The sequence below is a fragment of the Megascapheus bottae genome, chromosome 9, assembly GCF_031878675.1.
Source record: "Megascapheus bottae isolate mThoBot1 chromosome 9, mThoBot2.hap1, whole genome shotgun sequence".
NCBI classification, from domain to species: Eukaryota; Metazoa; Chordata; class Mammalia; order Rodentia; family Geomyidae; genus Megascapheus; species Megascapheus bottae.
The window spans coordinates 39,680,288-39,699,556 of record NC_143517.1 but is presented as its reverse complement, the minus strand read 5'-3'; the positions used below and the strand labels follow the sequence as shown (position 1 = coordinate 39,699,556).

The following is a 19,269-nucleotide window of genomic DNA, read 5'->3' as shown; positions in this document are numbered from 1 at the left end:
CAGATAACAGAAAGGCAGCTATTGTTCACAGCAAAGAAAGACTTACAGCACATCAGAAATTCACAGTAACTACAGGAAAAAAAAAGTCTTCAAATTCAAACATTATTAGCATTATGGTAAAATTCAAACATTACTAATGTCTTACAACTGCCCATGTTACTATCTTACAAACTGAAATCTCAAGAAGTCTTGAACAGTTGTGGTACACATATCAAACTCCAGCACTAGGAAGGGTAAGACGGAGGGATGACAATGTCAAGACCAAAGTAGGCTATACAGTAAAACCATGTGACAGAAAGAGGCAACAGAAGGACTAGAAGGAAGAAAAAAAAGGAGAAAAGGAGAAAGAAGGCCTTATTGACAGTTCTACATGCAAAGCTAATTAAATTCACAGCTAATTTTAAGGAAAAATAAATTCATAGCCATTGCTTTTATCTGGCCAAAAAAATTTATAACTCAAGCATATGTATCTTAAAACACATTAGAGATTATTTTAAATGTGACAGAGAAATCTTAAAAAAGCCCATCATGTGCTCAATCTATTTGTAAATGGTTAAAAATTATTCAACTCCAAACTCCTTCAACTATGCACACCTGGGAAGAACACCAAATGTGTAACTTTGCTTGGAGTTACATTGATGTACTTTCAGACCAGATGTTTAAATGTTACAGTATGTACATTTTCTTTCTCTCTTCTAAGACAGAAGTAAAGGAATATTTGACTTCACTCCACAAGAGACCTATTTAACAGTGTGGTGGTTATGTAAGTAAAGGTAGCTTGGCTAAGTCAAATGTTGACGACATACAGAACGACATGATCCTAATGAGTTGGAAAATATTGGCTCTCATGAGAATAAACCAGATGCTACTGAGCTGAGAAAGCTACTGTATTATTGAATTTCATTTTTATGAGGTAAAATTTATTATTCAACCATTAAGTTATCCCACATGAAACCTTGCATAAAATACTTTTACAGTTACCATTTCTGAAAAGTAGCTTTTTATTTTTAACATTAAGATACCACTTAAATGAGAAATTCAAATGTCCATTTGATCATCTTTAAATAAATTTTTATATGTTAGCTAATTCCCTGAAAATACTAGATCAAAGGAACTAGAATGTTGGAAAAATAATGACCTAAATGAGGAAAAAGTAGCAAAAGACAGTCTCATGTGACTTTGCATTTTATCTTCTGGAAAAAATGAAAAAGGTTAAAATTTAGAAGATTTAACAACTATCCCAAGTATAAACAACTAAAACACATACTGTCTCAATTAGTAATACAAATTTAGCTCATATGTTAATTTTCTACTTTATCCTTTGCAATTTATTATTCTAATTGAATTTCGAGGATTTGCTACAGTTTCATTAAATCATTTGTAAAGGACTGCTAAACTTTAATTATCTTACTGTATTGCACTCTCACTTATCAGGAAAGTAATTTAATACAACAGAATAGTAACAGCAGAAATGTCCAAATACCTGACTGAAGAAACTGACTTAAGGGGCCAGGAGTTTGGCCTAGTGGTGGAGTGCGTGCTTAGCATGCACAAAGAACCGGGTTCAATTCCTCAGTGCCACGTACATAGAAAAAAGCAGGAAGTGGTGCTGTGGCTCAAGTGGTAGAGCTCTAGCCTTGAGAAAGTCCAAGGACAGTGCTCAGGCCCTGAGCTCAAGCCCAGGACTGGCCAAAAAAAAAAAAAAAAAAAAAATTGACAAGACATTGAATAGACATGAGATGTTATTTAAGAAAAACATGAAATTATTCTGAATATAAATGTTCCCCTCTGTAAAACAGAATATATTTCCCCCCCAGTCCTGGAGCCTGAACTCTGGGCCTAGATTCTGTCCCTAAGCTTCTTTTGATCAAGGTTCGTGCACTACCAATTGAGCCACGGCGCCACTTCCAATTTTTTCTGAGTAACTACTGGAGATAAGAATGAGCTGGTTTCAGGGCCTGGAGTTTGGCCTGGTGGTAGAGTGCTTACCTAGCATGCACGAAGACCCGGGATCAATTCCTCAGTACCACATACATAGAAAAAGCTGGAAGTGGTGCTGAGGCTCAAGTAGTAGAGCTCTAGCCTTGAGAAAGTCCAAGGACAGGGTTCATGCCCTGAGCTCAAGCCCAGGATTGGCAAAAAAACAAAACAAAATAAAAAAAAAGAATGAGCTGGTTTCTATCATTCCGACAAATATTATTTTGTATGATCAGATGCTCACTACTATCGCACTTTCATGATGCTCTCTTAAGTATATCTTCTCTTGGTCTTACTCTATGTGACTGTCTAGAAATCTGTATAATATAAGATGTTCCTCTGTATTTTTTTTCTTTTACCATCTATTTACAGGCACACATTCTAGTTCTCACAAATGGAGGAAGCCATGCAACCTATTTTTCTTTGGTTTACTTTGCTTAATTTTTTCCAAATATTCCCATTTCCTGGTGAATGGTATAATATCAAATTTTCAGACAGAGGAATAGAATTCCCTTGTGTATATATACTACATTTTCTTGATCCATTTGTCCACTAAGGAGCACCTTAGTTAATTCCATATATTAGCTATGGTAAATAAACAATGTTGCAGTGAACATGGTTGTATTAGTAACATGGCTTTGTTTGTGTTCTACTAGATTAACATCCAGGAGTGGAATTTCTGGATCACAGGGAAATTTATGTATAGTCTTTTGAGGAACCTGTTATCCAAAGTACTTGAACAGTTCACAGTCTCACCAATAGTGTAGTAGAAGTTTCCTGTTGGCCATGTCCCTGGCAGCATTTGCTATTGCTAGTTTTCTTGATAATGACCCTTCTAATTGGAGTGAGGTGGAATCTCAATGTTATTTTGATTTGCAGTTCTTTATGACTAGAAATGTTAAACATTTCTTATGACATTGATGGCCATTCTTATTTCTTCTAAGAAGTTTCTTTTTCAGTTTTAGCCAGTTTCTTAATTGAGTTGTTTTTTTGAGAGTTTACTTGGGGTAATTTTTTAGTTATGCATAGAGGGGTTACAGTTATATTCACCAGATAATGGGTGCATAACTTTGTGCACCTTGATACCCCTTCTCATATTTTTTTTTTTTTTTGCCAGTCCTGGGCTTGAGCTCGGGGCATGAGCACTGTCCTTGGATTTTTCTCAAGGCTAGAGCTCTACCACTTGAGCCTTAGCACCACTTCTGGCTTTTTCTAAGTACGTGGTACCAAGGAATCGAACCCGGGTCTTCGTGCATACTAGACAGGCACTCTACCACTAGGCCAAACTCCTGGCCCTAGCCCTTCTCATATTTTTGTCCTCAACTCCCTCCCTCCACTCCCTCCCAATTATCTCATTTTCCCCCCCTTCCATACTGTAACAATATGAAATTAACCAAAGGGCAACAAAAGAGAAGAGAAATGACACAGTACATTAAGAACAACAGTCACACAAGATATTTCCATATCCTGGAGATCCTTTCATTTAGCCTCATCCTATATGGCTTTATGTAGCTAGGTTTTGTGCTATTGTAATCCTCTGCTAGGAGAGTCCTAGATGTGTACTAATTATTATAAATGAGGGAAAGAAGCAATAGTTAAAAATTTAAAACAATTATTAAGCAAGATAAATAATTACAAGTAAAGTTTATCACCTTTAAAAATTACTTGGGAGTCACTTACAGATGTAATATGATTATTTTCAAGCTAAAACTGGAAAAAGAAAGCCTATAAACTGTTTCTTCATCTGCAAACTGAAGACAAGGTGAAGAAATTAAACTAAGATCATATCAAAACAGGAATTTTGTTTTCAGTAGTTAACTCTCCAAAGGGTAGGATTATTTTTTCACCAAAAAAAATGCCTATCAAGTCTAATCAAATATTATGAATAATTACATTTTACTTTACCAGCATAATCAAACATACAAGGTTCACACTTGGCTTAGTTACCGATTTAAATATACATATTAACCACTCCAAAATTATCTATGTGGGGCTGGGAATGTGGCTTAGTGGAAAGGTGCTTGCCTAGTATGCATGAAGCCCTGGGCTCAATTCCTCAATACCACATAAACAGAAAAGACTAGAAATGGTTCTGTGACTTAAGTGGTACAGTGAGCAAAAGAAGATCAGGGCTAGAGCCCAGACCCTAAGTTCAAGCCCCAGGACTGGCAAAAAAAAAAAAGTTATGTGAGACCCACAAACAAATCAATAAACAGTTGGTAAATGATCTCTTATAAATACAAAACAGAACCAGAAATTTGTTCTAGGGAACAAAACTACATTGCTTAATCTTTACTAGGGACTTCAAAGATAAGCTAAAAATATACAATTTCATAAGAAATATATTATAATTTAAGTGGAACATGCTAGATATGCAGATTTGAATGAAAGTAAGCTCTGAAACATAATTTCCACATATTTGTCAACAAAATTGCACACTTACTTGCACTTTGAAAGACTTCATTCATCAATGCTTCATTCACTGCTAAAGAGCTCACATTTCCAATATGAGACCAACTTTGATAGATTGCCTGAAGCATAAGTGTTTGGGCTCTTGTACCTTGAATTGTAAGATTTGGAAGTTCAAATATACCTTCAGTAATAACAATCTGAGATTGTTTGGTCCTATGTAATAAAACAGAATAAAAATATGATAAATAGCATTACAAACACCACACTGTTTTATAAAGGAACAGAGGAAAGGGTAAATATTCAAAATATTTTCAAATTTAATTAAATCGACTGCAATTCTCTAGATGTTTCAATATTTCAAAGTCTTACAAATACTAATGTAAATTAAAAATACAAATTCTATATACTGACAAATTCTGTTGTTCCAGTTATATTTTTCAATCAAATGAATCACCCCAAATGAAATGATAGTAGTCAAAAATTATAGATCTACTAATGTAGATCAACACTGTTCTAAATATCATGTTATTTTTAACATAGTAAATTGTCAGAATAATCCCATAACAGATTATCATTATACTCATGTTTAACATACAAAAGCCAGTATACACACAGATAAAATTAAATATAATACTGTCAATCAGAGGGACACAGGCTCCATGGTTTCTCTCATTTGTAATAATTAGTAATCTAGGATTCTCCTAGCAGATCATAACAGTTCAAAAGCTATGTACATATGGCCATATAGAATGAGGCTAAGCGAAATGAACTGTAGGATATGGAAACAAGAGGTTTATCTTTGTGACTGATGTTCTTAAGATACTATGTGATATTCTTTTCTTTTTTCCCCCTTATGGTTTATCTCATGTTGTTACTGCAACTTATTTTTTTACCTGGTATATTGTATGTATGTTTATTTGTTTATTTCAAATGGGGAAGGCAAGGGGAAAGACAAGATGATTGGGATGGGGTTGGGGGAGGGAAAGTGGGACAAAAACATGAGAAGGGAAAATAATGTTCAAGAAGTAATGTACCTACTACCTAAAGAATGTAACTGTAACCCCTCTATACATTACCCCAACAATAAAATACATTTTTTTAAATCCTACTGTCAAGAAAGATGGGGTACCTTATCTCTGTAACCCTCACTATTCAGGTATTCAGGGAGATGAGATCAGAAGAGTCACTACTCAAGGCTAGCCAGAACAAAAAGTTAGTGGGATCCATCTCAACAGAAGCTGGGCATGGTAGTCCATACATTTCTCCCAACTAAGGCAGTTAAGGTAAATAAGAGGATAGTAATCCCAGCCTAGTCTAGACAAAAAGTAAGAACTAATTATAAAATAACTGGAGCAAAAATGCTAAAGTTGTAGAGCATCTGACAAACAAGTGCAAAGGCCTACATTTAAAGTGCAGTATGGTGTGTGTGTGTGTGTGTGTGTGTGTGTGTGTGTGTGTGTGTATGTGTGTATATGTACACTGCAATGTTACTTCAAGTTATCTGTTCATACTATCCTGCTTTCTAAAAGTGTTTATGATAGTCACACTATATTCTAGTTCCTAATAGGAATTCCTCCTAGGAATTTTTTAAATATCTGTCCTAAAATATCTAGCTCACTGAAACCTTATTCATCTGATTCTGTTTATGAATTACATCTCATGATTCAATTTGCAAAATAATGAAATTTTAAAGTAAACATTTAAGTACATCTATAAGCATCAAATTGATACCAACGGTTAATGAAAACTCCAAGTAGAAGAGAAAAATTACATATGTTAAGATATAAATATTCACTGCTTTTCATCTTCCCAAATTTATTCCCACAGATAGTATATTGGTCACCTTTCGCATTAAATTACTTCAAAAGTCTATGAGTCCACTGGTTTTGCCTAAGCTTACTCTGTATTTGGATACACAACTAGAAACTATGTTATATTCTGTTAGCATAATCTGCAAAATATATAGACAAATGATTTGCCTTTTCCTTCCTCTTGCTGCCAATTCTGCATTTCCTAAGTGTCCTAGGAAGTCACAGGAAATTTAGAACAGGAAAGGAAAGCCTAAAATAATTAGAAAAAGTCTTAATAAACTGGTAAAGTAATGAGCAATCTCAAATTGTTGAAATCTATTTTTTTTGGTCGGTTGTGGGGCTTGGAAACTGGGCATTAGCACTGTCCCTGGGCTCTTCAGCTCAAGGCTACCACGCCCCATTTCCAGTTTTCTAGTGGTTAATTGGAGGTAAGAGTCTCATGGCCTGGGCTGGCTCTGAACCAGGATCCTCAGATCTCAGCCTCCTGAGGAACTAGGATTACAGGTGTGAGCCACCACGCCCAGCCTAAATAGTTGGACTCTTGAGAGAGGGGAAGGAGATCAGAAAATATCCTTAAGAAAATAGTATCCAATACTTTTTGCAAACTTGAAAGAAACTACATTCAAAGAACACCAAACATAAAGCTGAAGAAATTGTAAAACATACCAAGTACATCATAATCAACCTGCAAAAGTTTCAGGGGAAAAAAACTAGGCCTGACAAGTCCAAGCAACAGCAAGGGGGTCAGTATGGTGATTTCAGTTTGATAACAATTTAATTCACTAATTCAGTTGGTTTTCTATAGCTTTCCTCCACAAGAATATCTGACTAGGTTATAAATACACTCTAAACTGAGATTCCATCCAAATACCATTCTAAGAAAGACTATGATACAATTTCCTAGATATTGTTACATTTTTAAATATCTAACAAGTGTACTTTCAAAGTTTGTCAAAGATATAATTCTGCCTTACTCACTTTCTTAATGTCTTCAGAAAAATGTACCATGTAACTTTTTTTTTTTTGCCAGCTGTGAGGCTTGAACTCAGGGCCTGAACACTGTACTTGGACTCTTTTCAAGGTTAGCGCTCTCCCACTGGAACCACAGAACCACTTCCAGCTTTTTTTTTCTATGTATGTGGTACCGAGGAACTGAATCCGGGTCTTCGTGCATGCTAAGCAGGCACTCGTACCATTAGGCCAAACTTCCAGCCCCCCATGTAACTTTTCTAAGTTGCACTTTCCTAATTAAAACACTGATAGGTACAATATGCCTGCTCACTTCTACCATAGATGGCTGTATTAGGAAAACAAAACAAAATCTTCTGCTAGAATAAGAAGACACAGGGATGCACCATTTTTTACACAATAAGTTCAAAGTCTAGTATTGAGAAACAAAAATAATTTAAAAATAGTATTAAATAGTATTAAAATAATAGTACTGGACAAAAATAAGTCAATATAATTATGATTAGTGTTAAATAAAACAAAGATAGCCAAGTGCTGGTGGCTCATGCCTCTAATTCTAGCTACTCAGAAGGCTGAGATCTGAGGGTTGAGGTTCAAAGCCAGCCCTGGCTTAACAGTCCATGAGATTCGATCTATAATTAACCACCAGAAAACTGGAAGTGGCATTGTGGTTCAAATGGTTACTATAATACATACAAATTTTTAAATTAATGTACTTTACATTTTAATGCTGCCCAAGGGCAAGTAGTAATTTTCTTCTTCAAATTTAATATTAAAGAAAATACTTTGGACAAAAGTCAGTATTCAAAAATGAAATAAGAGTCATTTTGGATGAATAGGAGAAAGAGATCGGCAGAAAATGGCTGTGGTTCAGTGTGAATCTTTCTGAACTCTCGCCAAGATACCAGTTCTAGCATCATAGGGGAAAGTTCATACCCAAAGATCCATCCTAAGTAAGCTTTAGCACCACAGACATCTCCGTCAGAGAGGAAAAAGGTAGAAAAGTGGCACAAGAAGACAGTGTGGAGCTGCGCCAGCCACTCAGAGCCCCCATGGAGACAAAGCCTCTATCTGAAACCTGAGCAGACAGTGCTTCTTAGCAGCACAGACCTGCTGGCTCCAGACACAGCCAGATCTAGCCTGCACAAGCCGAGAGCAAGAGCTGTCACCCGGCCGTGGCAGCTTCAGAGAACCAGAAAATCCAGCAATTTGTGAGTAACTCCATGGAGACCTTTCCACTTCTGCTCACGGAACGGAATTGAGAAGGAATCCCCTCCCCCACCAGCCAAAAGCAGCAGCCATCTTGACTGCTGACAAAGGCCCTGCCAAACCAACTGGAGCATGAGAAGTGGTGCTGGCAGCGCCATCGTATAAAAGCGCAAAGGTTTTCCCAGAGGTCCCCACCAGTTGTAGCGGAAGTTCCTCCTACTGGTGGGGGGGGAGTGCTACTGGTAAACAAAGCCACTGAAGGCTCCACCAGCTTTTTTTTCTGCGAAATGACAGGAGAAAAAGACTTTTTAAAGTGTTTGGATCCTAAATTTAGTGGAGAAAAAAATTTCCCATCCTGCCCCCCCCAAAAAAAACAAACTGAAGAATACCCCCCTTTTTTTACTACCTTTATTCATTTACATTTTTATGTGTTCTTATTCTTTTATGCCATTTTACATCCACCTTTTTTTTTTTGACAGTCCTGGGCCTTGTACTCAGGGCCTGAGCACTGTCCTTGGGCTTTCCCAAGGCTAGTGGTTTACCACTGGAGCCACAGTAGCATTTCCAGCCTTTTGTCTATATATGTGGTACCGAGGAATCAAACCTGGGTCTTCGTGCATGCTAGATAAGCAGCACTCTTACCTCTAGGCCAAACTCCAGGCCCACCACCTTTTTTTATTTTTAATGTTATAATTCTTCTCCACATTTTTTTCCACTTTCCTAGAAACACAGTGATAGCACTGGGTACAGACTGGATACAAATCATATTTTTATTGATAGAGTCACCTGCTTTTTAATCTGTTGGTTCTTTACCCTAGTATTTCTGGTTTAAGAATTCACAATTGTGTGGGTTCTCTCCCCACATTTTTTTAAATCACTGATCTCTCCTATATATACCTTCCTCTTTTCTTTATATATTCTTATTACTCTTATTTTTGTAAGTTTTATCTTATTTTCTAAATTTTGTATTCAACTATTTTACCTTTCTATCACCTTAGCTCAGTCATATTTACACTATCCCTTTCTTTCATTACTATATTAATCTTACACTCCTACATTATTCTTTTCTTACCTCCCCTCGTTTTTCATACTATTTTTCTATCTCTGATCCTCTGTACAACCTTCAACTTTTATAATGCAGGAATCTACAGTGAAGGTTGCTGAGCAATACTGTATACCTAGGTGTTGAATTATACTGTAGGTCCAGAGTGACATAAATACCATAGAGATTGCACTGTGGGTTTTTTTTTTTGTCATAAAATGGTTACCGGTGGTGGTATTAGGTTTGTCTGTAAGTGTACAAAAAGAGAGAGTGATAATACCAATCTAAAATTGTGAACTTCTATTGTCTGGCCAGCTAAACAGCTCTAGATTGGATATATCTTAAAAACTGTAATCTTGTGCAGTACTAATCTAGCTCCCATTTTCAAATGGGCAGAACAAGAAACTAGAGAAAAATGGCAAATCCAGGAATAGCATCTCCCACCCAATATAAACAGGCAATGACAAAACTAGAGGAGAGTCCTCTAAATGCTACACAAATGCAATTAACAAACATGATTAATGAAAAGTTTGAAAACATACAGAAAAAGATAAGTGAGGAAGCCATATTTAAACAAGATGATACCATAAAGAAGGTGATACGTAAACATGAGGAAGACATAATAAAGGATTTACATGAACATGAGGAAGCTAGACAAAGAAAAATGGAGGAATTCATAGAATCCACCAACAAAAAGCTGACCAAACTCCAACAAATGAGAGTAAAACTGCTGAGCTATAGGACTTCAAAGAGGCCACTCAAATGAAAAATCAAAAAGTTAAAGAAGTCCATACATGATCTAAAACAAGAGATGCAAGGTATCAAAAATTAGCAACTGGAATAAAGGGAGAGGAAGAAGAAAGTAGACAGTATTGATAGCAGGTTAGACAACGCAGAAGAGAGAACCTCCAGGGTTGAAGATAATCTAGTTGTTATAGAGAAAGAACAGAAAATCAGTCAAACCAAATCTAGGAAATATGAACACTTCAGAAGGTCTAAGACACAATTAGGAGGCCTAATTTAAGGCTAATAGGTATTAAGGAGGGCCTAGAGAAGAGGTCAATGGTACTGGAAATATACTTCAGGGAATCATCTCAGAGAACTTCCCAAATATCCAGAAGGGCAGGCCCATCCAGATACAAGACCTGACCAGAAAAGGACATCCCACTGCCACTTTATAATCCATACAGAGACCAAAGAAAGAATCATCAAAGCAGCCAAGGAGAAAGAACAATCATCTACAAAGGAAAACCAATCAGAATAACCACAGATATCTCAGCAGAGACCAAGCAAGAAGAGATTAGAAGGTATATGTCATGCTCTTAAGATAATAACTACCAACCAAGAATACTGTACCCAGCTAAGCTCTCATTCATAACTGAGGGAACAATAAAAACCTTCTAGTAGAAGGAAAAGTTTGGTTACATAGCAACCAAACCAGCCCTACAGAAAATTCTCAAAGATGTTCTACACATTGAAAGCCAACACAAACATGGTACTGACAAAGAAATGGCACCTAAAAATCATACTAGCTAATTACCACAAGAACTGTCAAGCCACAGGCCCTAACATTTTTTGAAAGTGAGAGGTTGGAATAAAATTTATCACGCTAATGGGCCCCATAAACAGGCTGGAGTTCTCATCCTCATATCAGATAAAACAGTCTTCAAACTAAAATTGAGAAAAGACACAGAAGGTTATTATATATTAATAAAGGGATCTCTCCTCCAGGAGGACATGATCATCCTAAATATCTACACACCTAATCCCAGAGCACCGAACTTCATCAAGCAAACTTTAATTTCACTAAAACCACACATAGATTGAAACATAGTGATCGTTGGTGACTTTAACACATCACTCTTATATATGGACAGATCAACCAGGCAAAAACTCAACAGAGAAACCTCAGAATTGAACAACTGTACAGACCAACTAGATCTAACACACATCTGCAGATTATTCCACCCAGCAACATCACAACATTTTCCAAAATAGACCACATTTTAGAGCATAAAACAAACCTGGGCAGATTCAGAAACACTGAAATTATTCCATGCATTCTCTCAGACCACAAAGGCATCAAATTGGAAATGAACACTAATCTCCACCAACGAAAACCTGTAACTCATGGAGATTGAACAACACATTGTTGAATCACCAATGGGTCATCGAGATCAGAACAGAAATTCAACAGTTTATGAAATTTAACAAAAAGGAGCACACAAAATACCAGCTCCTTTGGGACACAGCAAAGGCAGTGCTCAGAGGAAAATTTATACCTCTGAGTGCTTACATTAACAAATTGGAAAAATCACAAACCAACATTTAATGTCGCACCTTAAGCTCTTAGACAAAGAGCAACCAACCCTAATCCCAGTAGTAGGAAGCAAATTATTAAAATCAAAGCAGAATTAAATGGAGTTCAAAAAAACTATAGAAAGGATCAACAAAACAAGGAGTTGGATTTTTGAAAAAATTAACAAAATTGACAGACCTTTAGCAAATCTTACCAAAAAAAGAAAGGAGCACACCCAAATAACCAAAAATCACAGATGAGAATGGTAATATCACGACAGAAATTACCAAGATCCAAAGCATCATAAAGGAATACTATTCAAACCTCTATTCCAACAAACCTTAGAATCTAGAAGAGATGGATGAATTTGTAGCCAATATTAACATACCCACACTAAACCAAGAAGACCTAATCAACTAAACAGAACTATTTCAAGCACTGAAACAGAAATGGCAATAAGAGACCTCTCATCCAAGAAAAACCCAGGACCAGACGGATTCACAGCATAATTCTATAAGGTCTTCAAAGCAGAGCTCACACTAATACTCCTCAAGCTCTTCAATGAAATTGAAAACTAAGGCTCTTTGCCAAACTCATTCTACAAAGCCACTATAACCCTCATCCCAAAACCAGAGAGAGATTCATCAGAGAACTATAGACCCATTTCTTTGATGAATATTGATGCAAAACTTCTCAACAAAATAGTGGCCAACCGTTTTCACCAACTCATCAAAAAAAAAGAAAATGAGGGAGGGGGTAAACTGTTTTAAAAGAAATAGTCATTCACTGGATCAATAAGATGTGATATTTATACACAATGGAATTCTATGCTGCAGTCAGAACGACATCGCCCCATTTGTAAGGAAATGGAAAGACTTAGAAAAAATCATATTAAGTGAAGTAAGCCAGACTCAAAGGAACATAGGCTCAAAGGTTTTCCTCATTTGTCATGATCAGTAGAAACCTAGGGCTCTCCTAGCAGAGATTGACAATAGAGCAAAATCTAGATACATATGACACTAAATGAAAGGACCTCCAGGATATAGAAGTAAAAGCCATATAATGAGTGATTATTGTCCTTAATGTACTATGTTATCTCTCATCTCTTTTTGCTGTCCTTGGTTATCTCATATTGTTACAGTATTTTACCTTGTTATCTGATATACTGTATATATGCTTATTTGGTTATTTGAAATCAGATAAGGAAGGGGGGAAAACAGGATGAGGGCTGGGGGTGGGGGGAGGGAAATGGGGACCAAGACATGAGAAAGGGTATCAATGTTTGTGAAGTAAGGCACCTTCTATCTGGTGAATATAATGTAACCTTTCTATTAATTATAATAAAAAATATATGAAAAGAGTTATTTCATACACTCATGGCATGTTTTTGTGGTTTTGTTTTCACCAATAATGACCAAAAATGGAAGTGCATTTTATTATACTTGTGTTAAACACTCTGGTAGCATTAAGATAAAATGAGGAAATTTAAAATGATTTACCAATGGATATTACCTTATACAGTATATGTATTATTGTTAGTGTAATACCAATAAATAGGATTTATTTCTCTTGCACTTGTCAATTTTTAAATGTCTAACAAGTACTGAAAATAACAAATGCTTATATATATATATATATAACCTAACCATTATCAAACTATTATCTAACCATTACATTATGCCATACTTGCTTCACAAACTATTTAAATATCAATTGCTTAAACAATACTATCTAAATTATTTGGGGGACTCATTAAAATGTGAATGAAAACACAGAATAAAAGCATAATTTTCCTTGTTACTTATACATCTACATATTTATTAAACCTATTTAAAATAAGACATTGCAGTGTAAATTCATACTAAAAGTAACAAATTTTAGAGTTGTTCTGAAACATTACTAAAGCTCCTTTTTAATAGTTAGGTTCATGAGTATAACTTATTTAACACATGCCTATTTTTCATATCCAGAAATTTCAGAATGAACATATGTTCATTTTACAGAATAGGTTTCAAAACTATCAATTCAAATAATACTCTCTAGGGTAAAATAAATCCTAGTGTAACTAGTGGGATAAACAACTCATTAAAACTCACTTGGACAAAATCCAGGATAAATTGAAAGAAATAGAAACAAGTAGGTCTTAATTGTATAGTAGCAAAGATTGAAAAGGAGTATGCCCTAAATAACAAAAACAATTTATAAATGTTCTGGTTGTAATATTTGATGGGCAATTCTAATAAGGAGCTGAGAAAATTTCTAACTTAAACTTGGATTTCTGTTTTAAAATTTTTCCTCTTAAACTATTTTAAATAGAGTGCTGAGATATAGCTTAGTGTGTCTCCCAGCATATGCAAACCTAAGTTAGTTCCACAAAACCAAAAAGACAGAAAAAAATGTAAATAGAAAACATAAAACATGGTAGCTACAACTGGAGAAAATAAATTAAACAATCCACTTACATTTATAGCAATACCATGAAATATTTGTACATAAGGAACAATCATCAATTCTTTTAAAATGAACATATCTCTGAACATATCTCATAGCAACTGAAATAATATTCTCACCAACAGCTGAATCTAAAGATTTATATAAAGTCCCCAAATGCAGCTTTAGCATACAAACTGGTTCCAAAAATGTATTTTATTACTCATATCCTGTAGTGTAAAATAAGATTACCTCACATTTTCCAAAATAAAATGCACATAAAACTACATTAACTTATAAGAGCAGTTTTTAACTATGTATTCCTTTTCATGACAACCCAGCTTACTTAACACTTTATACTCGGTGAAAGAAAAAATTAAATATTTAAATTAAATGATATATAAAAATAAAAGTTAAGTCGGGTGCAGTGGCTCACACCTGTAATCCTAGTATTCAGGTGGCTGAGATCTAAGAATCAAGGTTCAAATCGAGCCCTGGCACAAAAGACCTTGAGACCCTTATCTCCAATTAATAAGTAGAAAAGCAGAAATGGGGCTGTGGCTCCAGGGGTAGGGAGGTAGCCTGGAACTGGAACTGAAGAGCTCAGGGACAATGACCAAGCCAGTGGAAGGGCAATAGCCTTGAGATGTAGAACTCAGGGACAGTGTCCAGGCCCAGAGTTCAAGCCCCTTGACAAACAAAAATAGTAATAATAATTATTATTATTATTATTAAAATTTTTAAGTTAAATATATCCTATATTTTCACTCCACTCTCCTATCACAGATAACCACTTTATAAGCATACCAAAAAAAAAACTCTGTATATTGATCTTATGGTTTCAAATATGACTAGAGTAATTTTAATGGGAATATATAAATGTGTTCAGCATGCCTTTTATGACTAAACCTCATATCTTACAGATCATGATTTTTGTATGTGAATATATGCACTTCAACAGTGGTCTTTTAAATGCCAAGTATAAAATTACACTAACATTTCAAGTTCATCAGAGTATATTTATTTCCTTGTCATCACTGCAACTGTTAGCTATTATGATATATTTGTAATTACAATCAGTTTAGTAACTCCAAGTTACTTTAAATACAAATTTTATATAAGTTAGATCATTATGTTGACATAAATATATTTCATATTTTTCAAATTTCTGAAATATTCAAATGTTAAAACATTAGGTGACAGATAAGGACAGAAAATAAAAAGTAAAAGTTATGTATTACTAAAAGAAAAATACAAAATGTAAAAAAATGTTTTGATAACTTTAATACATAAAATGCAAAATAAGCAAATAAAAGTAATTGTTATTCAGCCATAAGTAGAAACACCAGAATATTAAAGTAAAAGCTGCCAATGAGTGATAAAGCTTAATGTAGAACAATGCAAAAAAACTTAATGTTACTGTATCTTCAGTTTAAAATAGCAAAAGTATAATTTTTATGTTGTATATACTTTACTACAATACAAATAGCAAAAAAAAACCTTTTTGAAAGTAATGTGGAACAGCTGAAAGAGCCTCAAAGAAAGGAAAGATCAAACTGAAGCAGTGGTATTATGTAATCTTAGTTTTTTTCATTATAGACAGAAAAAGGTTGTAATAAATAATGTCAATGTTTTGTTTTGGTTCAAAACATACTATGAAAGTACATCATAACCAGGCATGGTGTAATCCTAACTACTCAGGAGCCTGAGATCTTAGGATCGTGGTTCAAAGTCAGACTCTTATCTCCAATTAACCACTAGAAAACTGGAAGTGACACTGTGGTTCAAGGGGTAGAGCTGAAGAGCTCAGGGACAGTGCCCAGACCCAGAGTTCAAGTTTCACGACCTACGCAAAAAAAAAAAAAAAAGGACATCATAATACAAGTCTGAAGAACCAAAGCTGAAAATCAGGTTGATGGCACTAAAATGAAGATAAAGGAATTAACACTCATAAATTCTTAGTAGTTTTAAACACTCATTTAAAAGAAAAGTTAATCGCAAAAGAAGACAAAAATATAAACACAACATTGAAAATTAAGAGACGAACAGGATCTGTTTCCAGTAGCATTTAAAGCAATCAATTAGGTTTGAGACCTCTACACTGGTACTATTAACAACAGGGTAGTTGAACAAACATTTTACATCCTATGTGGTAACTTATTGTTTATTTACCTAATAAATATTATAGGCTTTTCTTGTTTTTTTTTTCTGTTTAAAGACAGATTTTGACTATGTATTTCTCAGGCTGCCTTCTAACACCTGGGGCTCAAGGGATGCCTCAGCTTGAATTAATACTCAGACTTCAAGGACTCAGTTTCTATTAAATTTGAAAAGATTTTTTTTTTTTACCCTGGTGATAGTGAGCTATGACAGAAAACAACAGCTTCAGTTTCAGTTTTAGGGAGGTCAACATATCAGTACATCTTTACCTGAACTTCAGACACCGTTTCACACCATAAACAACTAGAACCAAATTCAAAATCTACTCATTAACACAAAACTGAAAAGATAGATTTTACATAAGGAGATCACTCCTACAAGCAGATTGCTCGGCACTGTCTCTCGTTAAAACCAAGCATGGGGCTAAGGGATTAGTCAATCTTAAAAAGAAATATAGGGCTGGGAGCATAGCCTAGTGGTACAGTGGTCACGAAACATGCACAAAGCCCTAGGTTCAATTGCTAGGTACCACATAAGCAGAAAAAGCCAGAAGTGGTGCTGTGGCTCAAGGGGTAGAGGGCTAGACTGAAGCAGAAAATATCCAAGGACAGTGCCCAGGTCCTACGTTCAAACCCTAGAACTGGCAGAAGGAAGGAAGGAAAGAAGAGAGGGAGGGAGGGAAAGAGGGAGAGAGGGAGGGAGGGAAGGAGGGAGAGAGAGGGAGAGGGAGAGGGAGAGAGAGAGGGAGAGGGAGAGGGAGAGAAAGGGGGGGAGGGAGATTTCCATTCTTTAACGATGATAATGCCTTATTTATATTTTTAAGGATGACAACAGATTATGACATATAAACAGTAATTATGAAAAGAAAGACCCAAGTCAAAATTCAAGTATGTATTTAACAAGAAAGATTCTAGGGGCCAGGAGTTTGGCCTAGTGGTTAAAGTGCTTGCCTAGCATGCATGAAGACCCGGGTTCGATTCCTCGGTACCACATACATAGAAAAAAAAAAGCCAGAAGTGGTGCTGAGGCTCAAGTGGTAGAGCTCTAGCCTTGAGAAAGTCCAAGGACAGTGCTCAGGCCCTGAGCTCAAGCCCAGGACTGGCAAAAAAAAAAAAAAAAAAAAAAAAAGAAAGATTCTAAAAAATTTTTAAAAATTACTTTGAGAGAATGTTAAATCTACACCAAAGAAAAATAAGAAAGAAATTGCTGGGGCCAGGCACTGTGGCTCACGCCTGTAATCCTAGCTACTCAAGAGGCTGAGATCTGAGGATCAAGGTTCAAAGCCAGCCTGGGCACAAAAGGCCCTAAGACTCTTATCTCCAATTAACCTCTAGAAAATGGGAAGTGGGGCGTGGCTCAAAGGTAGGTAGGTAGCCTGGAGCTGAAGAGCTCAGGGACAATACCCAGGCACAGGGGCAAGGAAGGACCCACAAAAAGAAAAAAAGAAAGAAAGAGCAAGAAAGAAAGGAAAGAAATTGTTGGGTACTCAGGAGGTTGAAATATGAGGATTTCTAGGAAGGAAAACACGTGAGATTTTTATTCCAGTTAATCACCAAAAGCCAGAAGTGGGACTGTGGATCAAGTGGAAAAAAAAAAAAAAAAAAAACTAGCCTTGAACAAAATAGCTCAGGAACAGCACCCAGACCCTGGGTTTAAGCCTCAGAACTAGGACAGAGAAAAGAAAGAAAGAAGGAAGGAAGGAAAGGAGGGAGGGAGGGAGGGAGGGAGGGAAAGGAAAGAAAAGAAAGAGAGAGAGAGAGAGAGAGAGAGAGAGAGAGAGAGAGAGAGAAAGAAAGAAAAGAAAAGAAAGAAAAAAAAGAAAGAAAGGAAGGAAGGAAGGAAGGAAGGAAGGAAGGAAGGAAGGAAGGAAGGAAGGAAGGAAAAAAAGGGAAGAAATTTAACGTTGGGCAAATTTGACTGTCTTACTAAACACATTCTTTAAATAAAATGTTCAACCAGTAACAAACTATAAATTGTGTGTGATAAAGACTGAGAAATGAGGGCTAGGAGTGTGACCCGGTGGTAGAGTGCATGCTCCCATACACAAAGCCCTGGGTTTGATTCCTTGGTATCATATACACAGGAAAAGCCCAAAGTGGTGCTGTGGCTCAAGTGACAGGGCATTAGCCTTGAGACAGCAAAAGGATAGTACCAGGCCCTGAGTTCAAGCCCCAGGACTGGCAAAAAATAAAAAGAACTCAAAAAGTGAGAATGTCTAAACTTCTATCCAAATCAATATTCACTAATTCTATGAGATCAGTGCTATAATACCTATATACTATTAAAACTAATCCTGGCAGAGTTCAGATTTATCATCTATGGTATTTATTAATCATTATTATAACTAGCCAGCACAAAAAGAATAAATTATAATTGAAATGAATTTAAACAATGATACTATGTAAAGGACAGTAAAAATGTCACTGAGTAATGGAGAAGTGGTTTTAACTACTAAAAAAACAATTACCAACACTTTGAGATATCATGCTTTTAGTGTTTAATTTGATGTTTTAGATTTTGGATTTCTGATTTGACAATATTACCAGTATGTCCTTTTTTTAGTATTTTTATTATTTTTAAGTAGTTGTACAAAGGCATTACCATTCAACAAAGCAGTTTATGAATACAGTACATTTGATCATTGTCACCCCTTTCAACTCCCCTTCCTCTAACTTACCTCAATTTAGGTTATATATTCATTTTTCTTCCTTTTAACAAAGCAGTTTATGTATACAAAGCATTTTGATCTGTGTCATTGCTTCGACATCCTCATCCACCTTCAACCCACTCCCCCTCCTTTATGTTTCTCAATACTACAGTATGTCTAATGAATTCTTGCCTGCCTTTTCCCAACTTCCTTCATTCTACTGCCCTTCTTCTCTTATCCTTCCCTCTCCTCTGCCAAGTACTCATTTTCTGGAACTTACTTTGTTGGGTTTTGGCTTAAGTCTTTTTAAAGA

General features: G+C 35.7%; 1 protein-coding gene across 1 annotated transcript in view; it reads right to left on the bottom strand.

Moving 5' to 3' along the window:
* Vps13b (vacuolar protein sorting 13 homolog B) overlaps positions 1 to 19,269 on the bottom strand; it is a 494,062-nt gene that overhangs the window by 406,804 nt on the left and 67,989 nt on the right. The window contains exon 17 of the mRNA XM_090339134.1: positions 4,421 to 4,602. Coding sequence (XP_090195260.1) covers positions 4,421 to 4,602 — 182 coding nt within the window. The remainder of the gene's footprint in view (positions 1 to 4,420; positions 4,603 to 19,269) is intronic.